At 48.1% G+C, this 23,565-nt stretch overlaps 2 protein-coding genes across 4 annotated transcripts in view; one reads left to right on the top strand and one right to left on the bottom strand.

The window, feature by feature from the left end:
• The window catches only part of SLC36A1 (solute carrier family 36 member 1), a 68,486-nt gene extending 63,241 nt beyond the window's left edge, over window positions 1–5,245 (top strand). For all 3 annotated transcript variants that reach the window (XM_039239488.1, XM_039239489.1, XM_039239490.1), the window contains exon 11: window positions 867–5,245. In XM_039239488.1, coding sequence (XP_039095419.1) covers window positions 867–1,138 — 272 coding nt within the window. In that variant the 3' untranslated portion in view covers window positions 1,139–5,245. The remainder of the gene's footprint in view (window positions 1–866) is intronic.
• An 8,020-nt stretch (window positions 5,246–13,265) lies between these two features.
• Window positions 13,266–23,565, bottom strand: part of FAT2 (FAT atypical cadherin 2) — a 62,453-nt gene continuing 52,153 nt past the window's right edge. The window contains exons 20-23 of the mRNA XM_039239503.1: window positions 20,389–20,830; window positions 18,335–18,488; window positions 16,295–16,752; window positions 13,266–15,215 (exon numbers count right to left, since the gene is read on the bottom strand). Coding sequence (XP_039095434.1) covers window positions 14,683–15,215; window positions 16,295–16,752; window positions 18,335–18,488; window positions 20,389–20,830 — 1,587 coding nt within the window. The 3' untranslated portion in view covers window positions 13,266–14,682. The remainder of the gene's footprint in view (window positions 15,216–16,294; window positions 16,753–18,334; window positions 18,489–20,388; window positions 20,831–23,565) is intronic.

Genomic DNA, 23,565 nt, shown 5'->3' with positions numbered 1-23,565 from the left:
AACAAGAAAACTGGGGAATACAAAGGAGCCGTAATGTCCCCCGCTGTCACTAATTCCAGAGCCCGCAGTCCTCGGAAAACTGGTGAAGCAGTGGCCTTCACTCCTCTCCCCCAGGGGAAGCACGGTCACTGAGGCTTCCTCCCCTTGGCTTGACAGTGGGGCGTCATGGCTGCCGTGTGGAAGCTGACGGGGTTCCCTAACGCGGCCTACCATGCGTCCCTCCTCACTTCTGCCTCCTCCACTTACGCCTGGGGCTGAGGTTAGGTGTGGAGGCCACTAGCTGTTCCTGGCACGGGTGTGTAGCCATCGTGTGGGGCCTTGCTTCTCGGGCCAGCCTGCACGCTGAGCTGCCTCTACTCTCCCTGTAGGAAAACGCTCTGTGAAATGGGGTTTGTTCTCATAGCATTCCCGAAGGATGGCTCTCCCCTCCCCATTTTGTTTCTTGTCAGTTAAGTAGAGATGTTCATGTTGGAGGTACCCTCGGTGGAAGAAAACGATCAGTGGCACAGAAACAGTCCACCTCCCTTTCTGCCCCAGGCCCTCTCCTCTGGTAGGGACCAGACTGCCTGGGAATGTAATTTGGTCCCTTTGCTTCAGAAAGATGGAGGTCATGTGCTGCAGCTGGAAAAACTGGAAGCCGGGAGATCTGGGCTCCAGTCCCAGCCTTGCAGTGAGACCCAGGCCATTCTGCAGCTGGGGCCATTTGTTTTCTCACCCGTGCACAGAGAGACCGGACGGGGCAGTGTCTAAGTTTCTGCAGAGCTGTCCGTTCTAGGAGGAGGACACGGGCTGAATTCACTCAGCAGTGAGGAGGTCTCTCCCAGCTCTGGGCAGTCCTGAGCAGGCATGTCATCTCTCTCCCGCAGGCGTCTTGGCCATCCTCATCCCCCGCCTGGACCTGGTCATCTCCCTGGTGGGCTCCGTGAGCAGCAGTGCCCTGGCCCTCATCATCCCACCCCTCCTGGAGATCACCACCTACTACTCGGAGGGCATGAGCCCCCTCACCATCGCCAAGGACGCCCTGATCAGCATCCTGGGCCTCGTGGGCTTTGTGGTGGGGACGTATGAGGCACTCTACGAGCTGATCCAGCCAAGCAGTGCTCCTATCTTCATCAACGCCACCAGTGCCTTTGTATAGCGCTCTGCCCGCCCTGCCCCTGTGTGTTCCCCAGCCTCTGGCCCCAGAGCCTCAGCTAGGCTCTGGGCTCTGGGGAAAGGTGAAGCTGCTTTAGGGGAGCCCCTCTACCCGGCAGCTGGGTACCCTGGGCCAGGTAGGGCTGCGGGCACGGGAGAGAGTGGGAGCAGATATGCAGAGGTTCCTCTTGGTGGCAGTGCCATCCCCATTCATTTGTACTCACGTTAACCCAGAACTTTAAACTCTTTTCCCTCATCCTGTCTCCTCCCTTATCTGCCTCCCCCCTTCTGACCCACCTCACCCAATTATTCCTGTTGCACAGCTCACTTTATTTAAAAATCTTAGCACCCCCCACCTCGTGTTTTCTCCTTCCCAGGCCCAGGCCTGGATTAAATGAGTGGGAAGGCTGGGCCTATCTCTATCTCATACCTCGCCCAGATATTTTACCTCAGTTTCCTCCTTCCTGTTCAAATCTTCAGGAGGTGTCTGGACCTGCCTAGTAGTTAAAAACCAGCCCCAAAGCTGGAGCTTTTAATCTTGACTCTCTCTGGCCATGACCCTTGGCAACACCTTCTCCGAATTCCTCGTGTGGGTCACAGTGTTGTATTCTTAGATGCTATAGCTTCTGAAAGATATCAAGTGCTGCCTAAATTGAAAATATTTATATTTTATTTAAAATTAGCTTCTGTTTTTAGATTCCGTCTCTAGATCTGGGGTTATTGTGGTTGTTCCTTCCTCAGTAAACTTTTACTAGGCTTCTCCCACTGAAAAGAACCTTGCTCCAGGAAATGTATGCGTAGGTCCTCAGCCCCCTTGGCTGAATTCCCCAGAGGTTTAAGTCGGGATCATTTTCATGTGTACCTCTGTGGGGAGGCATGGACTTTGCTTCCCACTGACCAGCCTGATTTCACATTGAGACGATATGCAGGACTCGGGACGTGTTTGCCAGTGCACCAGGCCGGGAAAGGATGGCCGAGTGGGGTGTGCTTCTGCCCTCGCGCGGGAGGCTTATAAAACAGTCGGTGCGCACATTCAGGCCTGTTTCTCAGCCTCAGCCCCCGATGGGCACATGGTGTGCTAGCGTTCAGTTGCCAGCATGTCGGGAAGACACCTGCACTTCGCCATGGCCGTGGATGAGAAGACGAGGTCCGTGCGCAGAGTGTGAAATTCAGTTCACGGCAGGAAGAAGCAATTGGTCTGACACTGCGCGTGGTGCTTGGCCGTTTACAATCAACGGGGGATGGGCCAGACGCAGCGCCCCGCTCCGAGCCACCTCCGTGACCTGGACTTCTAAAGGGAACCACTTGGCAGGGACTTAGGTCCCCTGTGTTTTAAACACTAATTGTGACCCTGTCCCTCCCCTTGCATGCCTTCCTGAGTGTCATAGACAGCCTCGGGGTTGGCTCAGCTCAAGGCCAGCCTTCAGGTCTGGGAACAGACTGTAGAGAAAGCAGAGAAGGGTGCGTGGCCTTGCTTTTGGCTGCCTTTTCTCCCTCTCTCAGTGTGGGAAGTATTTCAGAAGGGCATTCATTAAGGCTCCATCCCTTGAGCTGTGTGTGTGTGTGTGTGTGTGTGTGTGTGTGTTCATGCATGTGCAATAGTGTCCTGCTGTCCTCCACTCCTGTCACCAGGCCATTGCTCACCTGGAGACACAGTTCGCCCTGAACGTCAGGGGGCAGCACACCTTCATCAGGGTCCTGTTTGTGTGTGTTTGTTTCCCCAAAGCTCATAAGGGCTCTGCCCACACCCCCCAGCTCCCCCTGCCACAACTCCCCTCCCCAGCCTTGGCTTTTTCTTTCTTTCTGTTCCAAAGCCAAATTCTCATTGTAGTGACTTCCAGCCTATTAACTTAGGGAGATGGGATGTGTGGTGACTTGGTCTCCCTTAGGAGAATGACACTTTTCACCCACCCTTCCTGTGGTCGCCAGTAGGACCCAGATTCTAGCTGGCGGGAGCAGCAGACTGCCCTGTGAAGCCTCAGGCATAGAAGGTACTGCAGGGGGTTCAAGGGTGTTTGCAAGCCCTGGGCTCCAGCCGTCTTCCCACAGTGGTGCCGAGAGTTGTTTTCAGTGATAAAGCACAGGCCAGTAAAAGGGATTCGGATGTGTGTCCCGCCCACAGCCTCTGTGCTGGAGGCTTCTATAGCTCAGGACACTGCAGGAGGCCATCCTGTCCAGGTGGGTAGCCAGACTTGAGCTGAAGACTGGGTGGCACAAAACTGCGGTCCTCTTGTTCCAGTCTTAGCAAACTGCAGACTACTGTTTCAGGGTCCCCAGCCTAGAAAATGCATTTAGGAGAGATGGCACCACTAGCTTCGGGGCTTCTGGAAGCTAATTTAGCACAATCTTGTCCCCATTTGCTCTTTTTCCCGTACTCCTGCTGCTTCGGAAGAGCCGAGCAAGGTGAGTCCTATCCGTGGACCTTTCTGGTTGCGTGGTGGTCAGATAGACGGTCAGCCGGAAGACGGAAGTGGGAGGAGGCAGCCCTCAGTGCCAGCTTGGGCAGCTTGCTCTTCTGCCCGCGAGGCCTCTTCAGTCGGGGGGGCCTTCCCTGGTTGCTTCCCATTGCTCATTAGGCACCACCTGCCCAGCGTCTCCCTGTGCCCTGCTCTGGCCCCTGCTGGAAGCAGAGGTCTGATTAGGAGCAACAAGGCTCTTGAGTGTGAGGCTGCATCTGCTGGGCCAAAGGCAAATGATTTTCAGGCCTGATAGCGTTAGGCTCTGTGTCCCTCTGCCAGCCACCCCAGTGCGGCCTCGGATTTCCAGGAGCGCAGAAGTAGCTTCTGAGAGCCCCTCTTCCCTTCTGCAGATGCTGCTGTTGGGAGGCCTCCAACTCTCTGTTGGCAATGTACCTACCCTCAAATCGCTGGGAAGAGCGTGATCTGTCACCTTGTCTTTAGTTTTCTAGAAGTTGTCACCATTCACAAGTATCATTATTTGTGCTGCTGTCTGACTGCTAGGAGCCCTTCGTCTGTACAAATCCGGGCCAAATGTATGTGAATGTGTGGCGTATCTGAGCTCAGAGCCTGCAGCTTACGCCCTCCCTCTCTGCCACTCACCTCTCCAGCCGGACTCATTGGCTGGTGCTCACTATCTACTCTACCCCTATGAAAGGTACAGTCTGCAGGTTTTCCTCTTGTCTTCAAGTGATGATCCCAGAAAGGAACATTAGGAGATCTTTCCTCTGCCCCTGTTACTTTTTCCTTCTCAAACATCTCCTTTCCTGAATCGTAGAATATCATCATCTCCGTGTAACACTACATATTCACCTCATGTTTTTTGGAAGTGCAAAATCTCAATTTATGTCTGTTTACAGCTCTCTCTATTCACTGCTCACAGCGAAGGGGTCTATATCAGTGGCTTATATTTCGTAGCTGATCAGATGTTAAGGCGTGCCCCAGCTGCGGCCCCGGTCAGAACCCGACGCCACTTCCTGGCAGCAGAGACACACAAGTGGCGTGACCTCGTGATTAGGGAGCCGGCTCCAAGTCTGCCTTAGAATTAAATTTCCCAAAGTATATTACAAATCTCCAAGACCATTAGGGGAAAAGGAGAGGGTGTGGTCTGTCTTTGAGATCATGGTCAATACTTTTAGACAATTTAATTAGTCCTGCTGGTTGCAAGGCTGTTTGCTCCGACAGCACCAGCTTGTGATATTTCTTCCCTGTTCTTTGTACCACCAGGTCATTCTCTGGCCAGGGCGTGTAAGTGGTGCTGTGATGTGGTTACTGGAATGGGGAGTGGGGGCAGGGAAATGAGGGTCAAGGGTGCCTGTTATAAGCCTCATTCTTTTGTTTGAATCAAGGTGATGCTGGGGAAGCTGTTTTGTTTTGGTGAACAATAAAATTATGTGACTCTATTGTAAACCATGTCACTGAATGTGTCAATAAGACGAATATGAAACACTGCCATCCAGCAGGTCTTAGTAACCAGATGGTACCGTGTATATGATACTATGTACGCACCTACATGGATGTCCGTTTCTCGCATGGTATGTGTTGAGAGGTAGATCATGCAGGAGCTCATAGAAGAATTTGTTTCAGGTTCTGCACTTGGATCATGTGTTAAACTTTTCCTTTATCAATAAATGAATTTTATTTTTTATTTTTGAGTCGTTGCGGTCTGCATCTTTGTTTTTGCCTTTTTTTTTTTTTTTTTCGTAATGTCACTCAGACCTCTTTACTACATCTTACTAGGTTGAAATGTTTGTAGTTGATGTCACAGAGTTTATCCAGGGGAGTAGTGCAAACAGTGGGACCACCTGTGGAAATGAGCATTCCCAAGAAAGGGGCCAGGTAGGTAATTTTCTGTCAGACAGTCCTGCCCTTCCTTAGCCTGCTCCTGCTTTAATTAAAGACTTGACTAGGAACTCTCAGCCCTCTCTGTGTATATCAGACGACTGTACTTGACCGGTATAATGGTTAGTTTCATGTGGTAACATGGCTGGGCTATAGTGTTGAGTAACCCAGTTATTCAATCGAACACTAACCTAACTGTTGCTCTGAAGCTATTTTGTAGTTGTGGGGTGGATGTCGATAATCAGTTGCCTTTAAATAAAAGTTTATCCTCAAATTGTGGGTGGGCCTCATCCAATCAGTTGAAGGGCCTTAAGAGGAAAGCTGAGGTTTCAGTGAGGAAGAAGAAATTTTCCTTAAGACTGCAGCATCAGCTCCTGTCCGAGAATTGCCAGCCTGCCAGCCTGCCCTGTGAAGTTTGGACCTGCCACCCCTGACAATCACAGAAGCCACTTCCTTGAAATCCCACCCCTTCCACATATGTATATATGTTTCAAGTGGGGAGATTGATATCAGAACAGCAGAAGTGATGACTTCCTTTTCCCTTTTGTCACATTAAGAGGGAAAACGAGACCATCTGAGCTGCCTCTCCAGGTGATCTGAAAACCAGCCTTGGGCAGCTACTGATTTAGATTCATTCAAAAGCAGAGCCCTCGAAGCACACTATTGAAGTATAGCTCTTTACAGAGAGAGGAAGGCAGGGAATAGATTATGACTACTTTCAGTTACCAATATTATTTCTGGAACTGGGTGGGGGGGTGGTCAAAGGGATTCAGTGACTGTTTCATCAACCAGTAAGTGGCAGAATTAGGATACATATGCAAGCACTGTGATTCCAGAACCCAAGTGCTTCCCAAAGGCACTGGCTACCTTCCCCTCTTTGTTACAGCCTCAGGAGGGAGGTCCACCTTTAGGGATTATTGTGAGGGTTAGAGAGAATGGTCTAAACTGCCTGGCAGGAGAGCTTATGAAGCATTTTCTGAAATATTAGCCAAATTGAAGAAAGGCAAGACTCAGTGGCAGTTTTAATTGTTTTGTGGGTTTACATCCATTCACTATAGTTATGTCTTGCTCTCTTCCTTTGTGGAACACATTCATAACTGGGCTTTTCACCTCTTCACATTTTTGTTCCTGCTCACGTTACACTTAATGGCTGTAATCCCTCCTTCCAGGTAACAAGGGCCTCAAGGTTAGCCCACTGCACTGCTGGAGGCATAAATGAAGTGACAGTGGACTGAACTTGGACCCTAAACTTGGGGCTCGTTGCTAAGTAGGCTTGCCTCCTCAGACTCTGCCTGTTGCAGACATACGTAAGAAACTATCTTTAACTGGTGACTTTACTAGACTCTTGGTCATTGGTTTCCCCCACCCCATTTTGGGGGAAAAATTGGAGTATAGTCTACATGTAATAAAATTCACCTGTTTCTTGGGGCGCCTGGGTGGCTCAGTTGGTTAAGTGTCCAACTTCGGCTCAGGTCATGATCTCACGGTTTGTGGGTTCGAGCCCCATGTTGGGCTCTGTGCTGAACAGTTGCTCAGAGCCTGGAGCTTCTGTCAGATTCTGTGTCTCCTTCTCTCTCTGCCCCTCCTCACTCATGCTCTGTCTCTTAAAAATAAATAAATGTATAAAAATTTTTTTTAATTCACCCATTTCTTAAGTGTACAGTTTGATGGCTTTTGACAAATGCATGCCTCATTGACTACCATTTCAATCAAGATGTGAAATGTTTGCTTTACCCTGAAAAGTTCCCTTGCAGTCAGTCCCATCTTCATGCTGCTTGACCCCTTGGCCATAACCAACCTGACTTCTCTGTCTCTAGTTTTGCCTTTTCTAGAATGTTGTATAAACAGAACCATTAAGTATGTAGTCCTTTATGTCTAACTTCCTTCACTTAGCAAAAATGCTTTCTATATTCATCTATATCATTCCATGTATCAGTAATTTATTTCCTTTTATTGCTGAATAATATCCCATTGTATGGACGAACCATAATTTATTTATTCATTTGCCAATTGTTGGGTGTTTGGGTTGCTTCCAGTTTTTGGCTATTATGAATAAAGCTGCTATAAATATTCATGTACAAACCTTTGTGTAGATATATGTTTTCATTTCTCTTGAGTAAATACCTAGCAGTGGAATTGTGGGTTTGTATGGTAAGTGTACACTAACTGTATAAGACATTGGAAAATTGTTCTTCCAGAGTGACTCTGTTCTTTAAGATTCCTACCAACAATTTATAAAAGCTCCAGTTGCTCCATATCCTCACCAATGCTTCATATTGTGGTCTTTTAAATCTTGGCCATCTTAATGGGTATATAGTAGTCCCCCTTTGTGGTTTTAATATGCATTTGCCTGATGGCTGGAGACGTCCTGCACTTTTCCTGGCTTCTTTGCCATTGATCTGTCTTCTTTAATGATGTATTTAAAAATTTAGCCTTTTTTTGTCTTGAAGTAATTACGGATTCATGGGTGCAAAGAAAAGTATGGGGGGGGGGGTCCAGTACACTCTTCTTCCCATCTCCTCCAGTGTTATAGTACATGATCAAAACCAGGAAATTGACATTGGCACAATACATACAGCTCATTCAGATTTCTCCACTCACATATACACGTGTGTGTGTGTGTGTGTGTGTGTGTGTGTCTCTAAGCAATTTGATCACATGTGTAGCTTCCACCACCACAGTCAAGATTCTTGCCCATGCCATTACCACAAGACTCCGTCATGCTGCCCTTTTGTAGGCACACTCACCTGCACTCCCCCACATCCCTAACCATGGGCAGCACTAATCTGTTCTTCATCTCTATCACTATGTTATTTCACAAATGTTACGTAAATTGAATTACGTAGTATATACCCTTCTGAGACTGGCTTCTTTCACTCAGTGTGATTTCCTTGACGATCATTCGAGTTGTTACCTATTTTAACAGTTTGCCTTTTTTTATTGCTGTGTTGTACCCCATGGTATGGATGTACCACACTTTGTTTAACCACTCACCCAGGGAAGGAAATCTGCATTGTTTCCGGGTCTGGCTATTACAGATAATGCTGCTGTGAATATTCATTCATGCACACGATTCTGCATGAAAATAACTTTTCATTTCCATGGGATAGAAATCCACTGAGTTGTATATAAGCCCGTTTTTAGTTTTAAGAGACACTTCGGAACCATTTTCCAGAGTGACTGTACCATTTTACATTTCTACCAGCCATGTGTGAGTGTCCGTTTCTCTGCATCCTTGTCAACATTTGGTATTGTCATTATTTTTTATTTTAGCCATTCATCAGATCTTGTAAATGTTTTGTTAGATGTACACCTAAGTATTTAATTTTCCCTGGAGCAAGGTAAAGGGTAATATGTTTTTAACTTCAGTTTCCATGTGTTCAAGGGTACTCTATAGAAATGCAATTGATTTTTGTTACTTTTGTGTCCTACAACCTGTCTTGAGTCACTTACTCGTTCTTTGAGTTTTTGTCTAGATTTCTTGGGATTTTCTGTTTAGACAGTCATGTTCTTTGCATGTAGAGATAAGTGTATTTCCTTTTTCCCCATGCTACTGTAATGGCTAAAATTTCTAGCACTATGTTAAAAGAGTGGTGAGAGTAAACATCCTAGGTTTGTCTCTGATCTTACAGAGAACAGTCTTTCACCATTAAGTATGATTTAAACTTTCAGATTATTATAAAAGTTCTCCTCTATTTCTGTATGGAGATAGATACTTTTAAAAATCATGAATGGGTGAATTTTACTCATTTTTTTCTTAATTGGTATGATCTTATAATTTTTCTTTTCTCACCTATGAACAGGGTGGATTAAATTGATTGATTTTTCAATACCGAAGCAGCCTTGGTTACCTAGAGTAAATCCTACTTAGTCGTGGTATATTATTCTTTCTCGATACTGTTGGATTATCTATTATTTTGTTCTCACCATGATATTTACTCTGACAAATGTGGACTCCAGAATGGTGCCTTTTTATAAACGAGCAAAACCATATGGCATCAACTGCTATTCTTGGCGTAAGTGTGTTTTTTTGCCTCAGGCCAGGTTCCCAGCTGCTATAGTGCTGCATTAAGCCCGCATAGGTTTCCTTAGGGCAGTTTCACAACTTCGGTATTATGTACATTTGGGGGCGAATAATTCTTTGTTGTAGGGAATGTCCTGTTTATTATAGGATGTTTAGCAATATCCCTGGTCTCTAGCCACTGAATGCCAGTTGTGGCAATCATAAGTGTCTCCAGACATTGCCAGAGGTGCTCTTGTGTGGGGGGTGGGGACTCAGTGGTGCAAATCATCCCTCTCTCCTATTGAAGAACTACTGCCTTAATACATTTAACCCCTTCTCACCCCTAGCTGGGGGAATGGATTTTTTTTTTTTTTATCTTGGCCATGGAACAAAGGTAAGTGTGTGGCTGTGGATACTACAAAAAGATCTGACTTTTTAATTGTAGTGATAAAATATATAACATCTTTTGAACCTTTACTCTGCCAACTGCATTAAGCACATGATTATCTCTTCTAGTACACCCATCTGGTGAAGGGCAGGTGCTGGTAATATCCCCATTTTGTAGACTGAGGCATAAAAGATTAAACAACGTAACCAAGGTCACACACTTTCTAAGTGGTAGAGTCAGGTCTGTGTGGCTCTTGTACCCTGCCACCACGTCTGTCCCTTAACACCCCTTGGTGCACACAGGGCATTCCCAGGCCCTAGTCTCCCACATTCTAACTTCACCCCACAAGAACTACCCACCATTGCCCAAATACTTAAAACCTCTAGGCCTGGCTGGCCCTTCTCTCTGTGCTAAATCTGAAGCTCTATTTTAAGACCCAGTTCGGAGGCTGCTCCTCTTCAGAACTTCTCCTGGCTGCGTCAGTCGGAATTTATGGTTCCCTCCTCAGCAGAGCAGTAACATCCCTTGTCTGGGTAGCCTTGTCTGTACTTATGCTGGAGAGCTGTGACTCCTCACGACTCATGAGCTGCCCGAGGCAAGGATCAGATTGGGCTTGCTCTCCCCATGCAGTCTGTGGGGGGCTAATTATGTATCTGGAATTAGCTGCTTACTAATTGGTTCGTGTGGTTTCCTTTAGTAGGGAATGGTGCCTGGCCTCTAAAGAGCTGATGTCACTATAGCTACTTTCAGTTTTGTATCAGTTGAACCAAGCACTTTCCTTGGTTGGCCCCTGGAGATTTGTTGAGGAATCTGGAGAAAATTCTAAAGGCCCGTCTTTTCCCAGCTGAGTCCTTTAGAAAGTCCCTGAGACCTATGGCACCCCTCAAGACAGAGCTGGCAGAGGCTGCCTGAGTCTTCGGAAGTCTGTGCTTTCCTTGCAAGCCCTTTGGCTCTGCCCTTCTTCCACCCCAGATAAGTCCTCCCCGCCAGATGTCATGTGTTCCCCCCCACCCCCCCAGCAGTGCTCTAATTCCTGGAAGATACATTGGCCCTGATCAACTCCATGTGATGGTACGGTTGTGCAGGCCCGGCCTCCCTCCACGGCCCTCTGAACCAGCAGGCTCACAACTCCTTTGCTGTTGTCTGGTGAATTCCAGCTGCCCTTCCACCCTGGACATGACTGTGAGTCCTCACTGCCACCCCTCCTGGCTGCCCTCCAGCACCACTCAAGGTGGCTGCAGCACTCTGAAGATCTGGCCTTGGAACTGGATGCAGTTCAGTGGAGTGGCTTGGGGTTGGACCCCAGGGTTGAGAGACCCCACCTCCCAGGATCTGGACACTCAGCCTGTTAATACCACTTAGAGGTATGGTGACACCCTTAGCCATGAACTCATAAGACTAAAGCCTCTCAGTCCTCCTTGCTGCTGTCCCTCAATCCCCTGATGTCCCCCTATAGTTTGTCTCATGAACCCAAATGGAAAGCCAAGATCGGGAGTCAGGCAGCCCCAGATTGAATCCTGGTCCTGTCACTTGTGAACCAGTTGACCTTACTTTGAGTCACTAATATAAGTTACAAGCCACTTAATTTATGTGTGTCTCTGTTCTTCCAACTGTGAATGGAGATGGCAGTACTTACATCATGGGGTTTTGTGCGGATTCAACAGGACAAGCTATGCCAAGTGTCTCCACAGCATCTGTCTCATAGGAAGTGCCAGTAAGAGGTGGTAGTGAAGATGATTACGGTGAACTGTAAAAACGCCCAGCCTGAACGTCGGGAAACCTGCCTCTCTGCCTTTCTCTGCCACCATTGTGCTGTGTAAGACTCTGGACTGTTGGAACCAGAGCCCCAGTGCCTTGAGATGAGAGAATTTCCCTAACAAACCTTCTTCCACAGCTCAGTAGGCTGGTCTTGATCTCAGAGAGCCCTCTGCTGGTTAATACATGAAGGTACAGGCTCAGGAAGACCAAGGGAAACGGGCCTGTTCTGGAAAGGTAGGCTGGCTGGAGAGAGGCTCCCCCCAACCAGGAGACGAGCAAGTTGTAGGCTGGATGCAGACTTGAATGTGGGTCTCACATCTGTGAAGTTCTACCGGCAGGATCTCAGACAAACCCTTCTCCTCTGTGGGCCTGGGGATAAGACGCATTGGGAATGAAGACGCAGTGGGTCAGCATTTCCCAAAGACGAGTTAGTGGACCCTGGACAGCCATTTTAAAAATCCGAATGCTTACGTGTTTTCATGTGTTCTAGAAAAAATAGTGACTTGCAAATCCTTTAGTTTATGGATATTTCATTTTAGGGTGGCTAAAAAAATTTTTTTTGAAATTTTTTAATGTTTATTTTTGAGAGAGAAAGACACAGAGTATGAGCAGAGGAGGGGCAGAGAGCCAGGGAGACACAGAATCTGAATCAGGCTCCAGGCTCTGAGCTGTCTGCACAGAGCCTGATGTGGGGCTCGAGCCCACGGACCGTAAGATCATGACCTGAGCTGAAGTTGGACGCTTAACCGACTGAGCCACCCAAGTGCCCCTAAAAATATTTTTTTTAATCAGAACGCGCTAAAAGAAAATTTTTAAGTAAACAGTGGCACAGGTGGTATTCTATTAGGGCAAAAATCATACAAGTAGTGAGCAAAACAATAGAAATCTGGGTGACACTGACTAGCTTGTTTGTGATTTCCTGCCCAGCTCTGATATTGTAATCTGATCTAATACTACCTAGTGTATTTCCCAGCATAATGGTCACCATTTATTGTTTACACTTTTAAAAATCGGAAAGCCAATTCATACCTGCCCAAGGCCACATTGCTGTGTGGCAGAGGGGTTTGGAACCCAGCCTGTGTGGCCCCAGAGCCACAGTGTACAGTGTGTCTTCTCTGCCCACCTGCACTGAGCATGGTGGCAGGGACTGGTCTTTCCAGTCTCAGTGTCACTAGAGGGCCCACATGGACCCCAGTTGCCCGGGGACATCAGCTGGGCCTCGGGGTGAGCTGTGAAGGCAGTCCAGCCATAGACCGGCTCTGGGCACCGAGAGGGCTGGCTTCCCAAGACCTGTGCTATAAAGTCCCCTCTCGCCAACCAATGCTGCGAGGTGCAGAGGGTGTAGGCCAGGGTCAACAGGCCTGAGCTCTCATCCTGGGCCTTTCACTAACCTGCTGACCAGCGGACTTGTCCACTAACTGCACGCGGTTGTGTTGGAATTGGAGGCGTTTTTCCCGAAAAGTGCTCTGGGCCCTGCCCTCAGAGGTTTTGATTTTGTTTGTCTGGCTTCGGGGCTCCCAAATCTATATTTTAGCCATTTGGCTAGGTTTGGGAATCACGGTGCTCGATGACCTCTAGGGTCCCTCCTAGCCCCCAAACTCCATGATCCTCAGCTCGGACGGCCCCGTAGACCCTTGTACCCTTCCCCTGACCCAACCCCAAACAGGGTAAGTGACACGGAAAATAACAGTAAAAAAGATATTTTATTGTTAAAAAACAACAACAACAAACTCGGTCACACGCTCGGTCACACACAGTGGTGTGTGTGTGACCTTTCGCACAAATACACCCTCACCCACACAGCTCTGTCTCGCTATCAGCAGCAACCCTGTGAGTGAGTCTCTATTGCTCTTCCTTTTGACTTGTGTCTCCAGAAACAGCACACATGAAAAGTCAGTGGACCGGAGAAAGGGATTGGCAGGGGAAAGAGCGGCAAGGCCACTCTGGTCCCTGCTGTTCCTGGCTACATACAGTCTCCACATGTACACACGTACTATACACGGGTGCCCACATGTGCAGACACGTGCCCACATTGACCCTCCGTGCATAGGGTTGAGTCACTGCAGGTAACACTTCAGTTAGCAGGCATCTGAGATGGAGGGGCAGGGAAAGGCAGCATGTCTGGCTCCATGCCTCCACCCTGCCCTGATGCCCTGAATGGGAGTTCTGAGTTCCTTGTGTCTAGGGCAGCAAAATCCCTTTGGGGCAACTCATCCAGACAGCAAGGTTGAAAAGTGCCTAAGAATTTTAAAAACAAAGAATCATATCCTTCTTGCCTTTGGCCCAAAGTGCTTGAGAAACTTGGAATGAAGAATGCAGAGTCCCATGAGGTCTGAATTCTTTAACAAAGGAGGTTTGGGGCTCTGCACGAATCCTGACAGGCCCTTGCTGGTGGAAAGTCATGGGACCTGATAGAGGCGGAGCAAGATCCTTGGAATCTGATTCAAGTGGGACCCCAGAAGACTGAGCCAAGTGATGATCCTCAGCAACCCTTGTCAGCCTCATTCACATCGTGCCCCGTGCCTAGCACGGTACCCGACATGGAGCGGACGCTATAGTGATGTGTGAGTGAGGCAGGGTGCACAGATGACTTGTCCCTGCTTGCCTGCTGCTCACCTCTCAGCCCCTAGAGGACACATTGTGGCCCTCCAGGGTCAGATGACCCTGGACCTCACCTCTGTAGCCTGTCAGGTGCAGACCTGCCTCTGCCTTCAGAATGGAGCTGCGAGTAGGTGTAAGAGTGCTCCCTGACAGAGCTGACTCAGTAGCTCAAACCTGCCTCCCTGGGGACTGAGAGGAGGCAGTCAGCGAGACAAACTGCCTCTTGTCCATCCCAGGAACCAGTGTGTCCTGGTTTTCCAGGGTTAACTGGTCTGTGTGGCCCCTTTCTGCAGGGGGCCCTAGTGCTGTTCCTGGAGCTCTTCCCTCAGCTTCCCTCCATCCTCAGGGACTCGCTGGGGATCTAGAAGAACACATGTCAAAGCATGGTGGCCTGGACTGGGGATTTGCCTCCCCTTTTGCAGCCACGCTCATCGCACTCATACAAGATGGGAGGAAGGTGCCAAGTCCTTGGCTTCCTACCTGCCTCCCTCTGAGGACAGCTAGAACATGACCTCCTCACAGCTCCCATAATCACTCTCCACCATGTCAGAGCCCTCATAGTGCGGGGGGGCCTGGGGCTGGCCCCGTCCTGAAGGATGCCCACCCACAACCTCGCAGTCTGCGTAAGAGGGCCCAGCCCGGCTGAGGCGCATACTTACACCTTTGTAGCCCCCCTCTGCCAGGCAGGGCCCTCCCCCTCCCTGCCGGAACTGTGAGTGGTAGTAGCTGATGGCCGTGTACTCATTGAGACAGGGGGCCAGTAGGTGTTCCCGGGGACTGGGGGGCCGTGGGGGCATCAGATCTTCCAGGTTCTGGTTGCTGTAACGGGGTGGGAGAGGTGCCCGCTTGTTTTCCAGCTCCAGTGGGAAGGGGAAGCCCCCATAGAGGCCAGTGGGGTCCGGCATCACGGGTTGGGTCTGGTGGCGGTGAGGCGATGGTGGCAGAGGGCCAGAGGTCACTTCAGAGTGGGGGTATTCCCAACGTTCCTTCCTGGAGTAAGAAGGGGGCCAGACCGTAGCTCCAGCTGGGTGCACTGAAAGGGAATGGAAAGATAGGGTGAGCTCTGAGTTTCCCTGGTAAAGGTTTCAGCAGGCCTCATAGGTACTATGCATAATTCAGCATGTGGTAGAAATGGGCAAAGAGTGGGTGGGTATGTGGCCTTCTCTGTTGTGTTGTCTCTGGCAGCTTAGATTGATATCTAGAATTCAGTGGGGCCAACTTCACGGCCAAAGGTTTAACCCAAAGGCAGCTCATCTTGCAATGTGACAGTGATCCAAGAGTCAGTGAATAAGGGAAGAATCTGGATGGCCCCTTACAGCCCACTCCCCACTGCTGGGGACAGCAACTCCATCCCAACCCCTACTGGTAACTTACATCTCCTTAACTGAAGGAAACAGACACACAGTTTGGACTGGGGATGTGATGGCATCTATCACAGAGGGTAATTAAATAAGACATGGCTTGGAAGATTGGAGACCAGGCATCCTTGGTCCTTGCTCTGTCCCTGCTACTAAAGAGTTGGGTGAGTTAGAACAAGTTATGTGTTTTCACGGGCCCCAATTACCCTATCAGCAAAAAGTTTATGAAAATACCTGTTTTAACTATTGGTGAATAAGCCAGAAACTATAAAGCACTTTACAAATTCACCTCCTAGTGAGCCAAAGGTGAGAGTGGGGTGAAGGTCCCTCCTCTACATCAGCAGGTCTGACCCAAGGCTGCTCTAACTCCAGACTGCATGGCCAGAGGCTTGGACTATTGCTCTTTCCTTTTTTGAGAAAAGCATAAAGGTACAGAAACACCTACCCCCCTTTTCACCCCAAGGATCCCATTCACCCCTATCCAGAGTCTACAGGTTTCTGCCATAGATATTAATCCTATGGAATGAGTTGAAATGTAGAGGAGGGGATCATGGTGCAATGGAACGAGCCACAGATTCTGAGTCCAGAGACCTGGCATCTGGTCCAGCCCACTAGTGCACCGTGACCTTGAACATATCCCTTCATATCCCATCCCAAGGAGCTGGACTGCATGGTGCCCTCACACAATGGAGTGTTCAAGTCTACAACCCTATTCCATCAATACCAGAGGCTAAGGGCCTCTGGCTATACTGACCCATCTCCTCGCCTGACCATGTCCTCTTTATGATGGGCTCATTGTCAGAGTGGGAAGGGGCTGCAGCTGGTGGGAGTCTGGGAGGCACACTGCAGACCACCGGCCGTTGCTTAGAGCTGGGTCCAAAAGTGACAAGTTCATTTGGAATTGAGGTTTTGCTGGGCTCCAGTTGGTTCAGGTTGTTGCAGGAGCTGGTGGTCAGCGGGTTGAGCTCGATGGCAGGCATAGTTTGGGTGTCCACACCAACACTCCTGGCTAGGAGGTCTGGGTCCTCCATGGCCACGGGCTTGTGGGACTTGCAATGGCGGCAGTAGAACAGGAGCCCAACAGTGCTTAAAACAATAAACAGTAGGGCCACTATGATGATCAGAATCTCCTGCTGTCCCCAGTCCCCCCTTGTGATCTCAGGGGTGACTAGGCAGTGACCTTCTGAGCAGCCCCTTGCTTCCATTTCACACCTGCAGAAACAGAGAAGTAGTCAGGGGATTGAGTCGCTATATTTCCCTTTCCACGTCCCCTCTCTCAAAGATTTATGGACCCCTGCACTGAAGCCCACCTTCTCCAGTTTTCAACCAAAAAAAGAAAAGAAAAAGGATGGTAACAATCACACATATCAAGTTCAGAACTTTCCACCCTCCACCAGTAAGGTGAGGGAGTCAGTTACATGTTCATTCATGACCTAGATTTGGAGTCTAGGCTCTGGGCACATCCATTATTTCCCATTCATGAGATCTAGGTATTGGATATACTTTCCATCAGTGAGGTGGGACTTCCAACCTTATACTGTGGTCAAGGCAGCCAACATACCCAGCTGTCCTCAGGATTAATGTCAGAGTCCCAGATACAAGTCAGCAGTCACCCAGCCATGGCAGCAGGGCGGCAGTGTGACCCTGCACAGACCTTACATTGCACAACTTGTCCAGAGAGAGCACTTGGAATTGTATGACCTCTCTGGTCGCTGTCAGCTTGGCATTTCATGGCATAAGGCTCCTAGGAGGTTTCTGTGGCCAGTTTGGTCCACTTTTGAGGGATATTGGGAAAGGCTTCCTCCATCCTACTTGAGTCCCAGTGTCTAAAACTTCACCACCAACAGTTCGTCCTTTGGGGTTAGACATTGTCCTCCCCAGTTCTCTTTTAAAATGCAAACACCCTTTCAACCAAGAAGTAGCTGCAGGCACATGTCCTGCAGAGAGGTGTGCTGTGAGGCCAGAAATGCCAGGTGCTGAGAGAAAAGACTTGGGTCATAAACATGTGGAGGGATTTGGACAAGCCCTTTCCTTCTCTGGGCCTCAGTTTCCCCACCTGTAAAGTGAGTGGGTGAACTATATCAGTGGCTCTCTTATGCACACACTGACAGCAAAGGGATCCCTTAGGAGCTTGTTATAAATAGAATCCCAGGCCTCACTCCTTGGATATTCTGATATAGTAGGTCCAGAAATCTGTATTTTTCATACATATCCCTGATGATTTTTTTAAAGGCTCCCAAGCTGGGAAGCCATAAAACCAGATAATTACCAGGCCTCTTTACCTCTAGGATTCTAGGGATCTAAGGATCCCAGGACCACCACCACCCCAGGCCAACATAATACAAGGCACAGTAGCTTACAGTGGGGTTCAAGACCCACAACAGTGCTTGTACCTAGTGAAGTCATTGTCCCCGGGCCACTTTCTGGGAAGTCGTGGTCCAGAGCAAGAGAATAAGAACTTTATTTTCAGATTTTGGCAAAGATTAGAAAAGCCTGAGGAACTGATTAGAGGTGCAGATTCGTGGACACCCCCCCCCCCCCACCTAGTGAGTCTTATTTAGTAGGTTCAGAATAAGGCTTGAGAAAATAAGAACTCTCCTCTGAGTGTTCTGATGCAGGTGGTTGGAGGAAGAAGCCTCATGCATGGAAAAGGCCAAGAAGCCAGGTCGCTGGAGCACTCAGCTCCCGGTCTCCCATTGGCTTCTCTGGAGGTCAGAGTGCAGATGTCATTCATTCCCTCATGGTGCCAAACCCAGGGTGAGGAGCCAATGGCAGGTGGCCTCCCTGTGCTTACCTGTCTCCCATGTTAGTGTGAGGGCAGTTACAGGACACTCCTTCAGGGGAGGGGGTACAAGTGCCGCCTTCCAGGCATGGTGTCACAGTGCAGTTCTCCCGCCTTTGTTCACAGTGCCTCCCAGAGAACTGTGGGGGACACCTGCAGACATTCCCTGGGAGGGAGGGAAGCGGGGAGGAGAGTCAGGCAGCTGCAGGCTGAAAGGCCGTCTGGGACAGAGGAGGGACCTTGGCATGTTTGCAGATCCACGTGTTCCCATTTAGTTACTGAATGCTTCCTTCTGTGACAAGCAGCATGTGGTGTCCTGCTGGACAAGAAGACATCCCTGTCCTCACACAACTTATAGCCTACAGAGAACAGGCATCTGAAGAGTAGTGGTGGATGTCATCCCCATCATCCTAGACAACACGTATTCAGTGCTGGTCACCGTCCTAAGAATCTTCCTGTGTTAGCCCATTTGAGCCTCGTGACAACTCTCAAGTTGGTTACGATTTTCGTCATCAGGGACAAGCTGATGGCGGGTGAAGAAATGAGGCACGGGGAACATATGGCATTTGCTCAAGATCACACAGAAAGTAAATGGCAAATTTGGGACTCAAACCTATTGAAGCAGTTGTGTATAATATCAGGGTATTAGTCATTACCATAGAACAACAGAGCTTAGGGAGCCAAGGGAGGTGGGAGCTGCAGGGCTGGGGAGGCGGCGGGGCCAGAGTATCACTGTGGGCTCGATGCAGGAGTTAGAAGTTTGGATTCCATCTTAACAGCAAGGGGAAGCCACTGCAAGGTTCCAGGCAGGAAAGGGAGGCACTCAGACCTGCTTTGTATAAAGATCCCTCTGGTGCCCTGCTGGAAGACACAGGTGGAGGCAGAGAAATGAGAGAGCAGAGAGGCATGCTGGCATGAGGCATGAGAGATGTCTGCCCAGTAGTGTGGACAGAGAAGTGAGAGACTCCTTAGATATTTTGCTGATGGAAATGACAGTTCTATTACCCAGGCAAAAGTGAGAGAGAATGCTGAAAAATCAGGAGAATGCCGAGTGTTGACAGGGATGTAGGAGCCCTATGCCCTGCTGGTGAAAGTGTAGGCTGTGTGGCCATCCTGAAGAGCAATTTGGCCCTATTGAGTCAAAATAATTGTGTACATTCTCTGGGTATGTGAATCCCATCCCTGGGCAGGGTGCATGTGTGCATGTGTGGAGCAAGTTCTCATCCGGGTTCACAAGAAGATACGTATGAGGATATTCACACAGCACTGTTGATGGAGATGGGGGATGTTGAAGCCACCAGGGTGCTCGCTGCTAGCTGAGTCGAGAGAGAGAATGTGGGTGCATGGGCAAACTGGGATACTGCAGCAATGGATATGGACTGTGGTGGTGTGGATGGAGCAGTGTAAAAGGTTACATATCACTTATAGAATCAGAAATTCAAGCATGTGTAAAACCAGTAATGTACAGTTTGCAAGAACTCATTTAAAAACTTTAAATGTTTGCCTATGGATATGGGGAAGGGGAAAGGCAGCTGAGTATAGATTAAAAGGGAATAAAAAAGAGAAACTTGTCACCGGCCAATAGTAACACTACGGTGTACGATGAACTCAACCTGTGGCACCAGAGGTCCCTGTTTGTGCCTGTTCCATCCAAACAAGTAGGAAGAAAGTCAGTCCTTGTTCAGGAAGAACAAAGACTCCTGGCTTCCCATAGTGTAAACCTAGCAGATCCCCACCCATTACTCAAGAGATAGTAAGGGGAAGAGAGACATTTGAAATCAGGGGGCAGGAGTGCTTCACTGAGATCTATACCCCAAACACGTCTCTCTCACTCAACAGCCTTGTGACTTTGACCAATCTGAGTATCCCTTACACAACTCAGTAGTTTCCTGTGCTATAAAATGGAGCCATTGGTGGCTTTCTTCCAACCCCCTCTCTCCCTCATGGGGCTGTGCTGAAGGAATATCTTTGTAAACTCTTCAGTGATATATGATTGCTAGTTCAACAGGCTGGGGTCTTCTGAAGAGCCTCCTGGGATAAGCCTGGGAGTCATTTCCAGCCCTTACCTGCCCCATGGGTCTGTGAGCACTTGCCACCATTGAGACATGGGTTTTGGCTGCAGTCATCACTGTGCACACAGCACTGGGTGAGGGCCTGCCTTTCCAGCAAGGCTGATGCCTTCTTGCCATGGGCCAGCAGCTCCAGTGCCTCTCCGTTGATCACAACCGCATCCAGGCAGCCTTCAAAGCCCTGGGACACATTTGGGGAAGAATGCAAGAGAACAAGACCACCCATAAAGAGGTTTCCTTCAGGCCTGAGACCCTGGCAATTCTTTGGGAGCATGAGGGAGGTGTTGGCAAAGCTGTCAACCAAGAGGCGAATGGAAGTGTCTGTCTCCTCCACCACAATGGAGTGCCACTCTTGATCATTCACATGGAGCCAGGAGGAAAGATTTCCATAGAAACCACCTGGGCAGTGGTATTCCAGCTGGATCACTCCATCGACCAGCTGCAAAGAAAACCCAGATGGACATCAGCAAAGCCAAGAAGTCCTTAAGAAAAGCACTGCTTACAGGCTGCCAGTACAAAGAATGTTGGTTGTATTTTCAAGGGTCGGGGAGGTAGTGTTTGGTGATTTTTATGGCTGTTTTAGACATCGTCTTTGTGGAGTATAAAATGCCTCAAAGTACTTTTCTGTCTGTGGTCTCATTTGGCCCTTACCACACTCCATGGGATGGACTGAGTAGTGATGGCATCTCCATTTCACAGATGAGGAAACTGAGGCCCAGAGATACCTTGCTGACTGAGACCATGTCTTTTGGATTCTTCTTTGTAGGTCTTTGTAGTACACACCTCAACATTGGCCTTCAGGGACACCAGAAACCTCCCTCAGTCCCCCTCTCTTCTTCAATAGTTCCACTGTGCTCAGAGTGGATCTCCAAGACCTTTCCAGAAGATCCACAAAGGGAGACATTTTTATAATAATCCTAAGACCTTATTTGCCTTTTCTACTCTCATTCTCTCACGAATATACAGTGGAGACTTCCAGACATGTACTACCACAACAGATGAACAGGTAGATGTGAAAAGCCAGCTTCTACAGTTGAGTCATACATGTGTAAGAGAGATTTGCAAAAATGTAAAACAATGCCACTCTCTTCTGTTTTCTTAATTTTGGAAAATGTAATTATTATTCACAAAAATATGGTATTTATGTTAGCATGTAATAAGTTTCTTGTTATTTTTATTTATTTATTTTTTAAGTTTATTCATTTTCAGGGGCAACCGAGTGGCTCAGTTGGGTAAGTGTCCGACTTCAGCTCAGGTCATGATCTCACAATTCATGGGTTCGAGCCCCATGTCGGACTCTGTACTGACAGCTCAGAGCCTGGAGGCTGTTTCAGATTCTGTGTCTACTTCTCTCTCTGACCTTCCCCTGTTCATGCTGTCTCTCTCTCTCTCTCTCAGAAATAAATAAAATATTAAAAAAAAATTTTATTCATTTTCAGAGAGAGGGCAGGGGAGGGGCAGCGAGAGAGAGGGAGATAGAGAATCCCAAGCAGGATTTACAGTATCAGTGCAGAGCCTGCTTTGAGGCTTGAACTCATAAACAGTGAGATCACGACCTGAGCTGAAACTGAGAATCAGATGCTTAACCGTCTAAGCCACCCAGGCACCCCTATTTTTAAATGAATTAATAAATAAAGATTTTAACATTCTCAGTTTCAATTTCTAATACTGAAAATATTGATAGCTATAACCCACATAAACAAAACTTCCCTAGTGTCTTCAATTATTTTTAAGAGTGTGAAAAGTCCTGAAATCAAGAAATCTGAGAAAACACTGGGTTAAATCATTTTAGTTTACTTCACCCCAAGAAGTAGGACTACTGTGGCCAAGAGGTAGGACTTCTGTTTACCCTGGGCTGTGTAGAGCTTTCTCTGGGTGAAATCTGAAAATCCAGTCCAGTGGTTTATAGAAGGTAGCTGTTTGTACACCACTTTCTCAATTTTTGCCCTGGTTGAATACTACCTATACCATTATATACTTAAAAAGGAAACTTACTATTATTTCAGTACGTACACTCAAAACATTGTCCTTAAATCACTCCTTTCGCTTCGCTAGGACCACAGATCTACTGGTCCCATCATCTTTTCATTGTCTCTTGGCCTCCGTAAGGCCCTCACTCCTCTCCTTATCCAGCTTAAATTCCATTGCCAAATTTCTGTCCTCTCTTTCTTGGTAGTAGTCACTTGGCAAACCCACAAATCTGGTTTGCCAAACCCACAACTGTCCCCCTACTATATGTGAGCATCATGGAGGTGAGCTGGCTGGAGAAAAACATGCAGCCTTGGTTATTGACCTCTCTTTAACATCATGACTGTGAGTCTCAAGTGAGCCCTTCCTGGTGCCTAATTATGGTGCTATCCTCCATAGTCAGTTTACTATCTCAGATGACTATTTTCACAACTGTGCTCTCCTCACACTCCTGATTCCCCCCCTCCCCATCCTTGCTCTTAGCAATCAGATAGGGACTTACAGGCACTCTTACCATCACATCTCTCCACCTTGGTGGAAGTCAGTCTCTCCATTCATGCACTAGATCACACACCCCCTTACCTCCTTAAGGATAGTTTCCATCAACTCTCCTTTCTTTTTTCTACATCACAAATTGTTCATTCTCTACTGTACCATTCCAGTCATCACACGAACATGCTATATTGCTCTAATCTTTAAAAAGTATCTTAAGCCCACTTCTCCCATCAGATATCACTGTCTTTCTTTGCTCTCTCCTTATAGCAAAATCCCACCCCTATCCACCATGATACTGACACCACTGGTTTCAGGGTATTCAGTGACCACTGTGTTGCCAAATCCAGTTATTAATATCACTTCCCATCTCATTTGATCTCTCAGAGCAACACATTACCAGCTGGTCACTCCTTCCTTCATGATACATGTTCTTCATTCAGCTTCCTGGATATAATACTCTTGGTTTCACTCCAACATCACTGGTTGCACCTTTTCAGTCTCCTTTGTTGGATCCACCTCTTCCCCCAGACCTCTCAATGTTGGAGTCACAAGGATGAATCCTTGGTCTAATCCTTGTTTTCAATCTACACCCCTTAGTGATTTCACCCAGTTTCATAGTTTTCAGTACAAAGTATATGCTGAATTCTCCCAAATCTGCATCTCTATCCCAGACTTTTCCCACACGCACTATACTTGTTTACTCAGCTCCAC

Source organism: Hyaena hyaena, unplaced genomic scaffold (genome assembly GCF_003009895.1).
Source record: "Hyaena hyaena isolate Hyena2069 unplaced genomic scaffold, ASM300989v1 scaffold_157, whole genome shotgun sequence".
Classification (NCBI taxonomy): Eukaryota; Metazoa; Chordata; class Mammalia; order Carnivora; family Hyaenidae; genus Hyaena; species Hyaena hyaena.
This window is presented reverse-complemented; position numbering and strand designations above follow the sequence as displayed.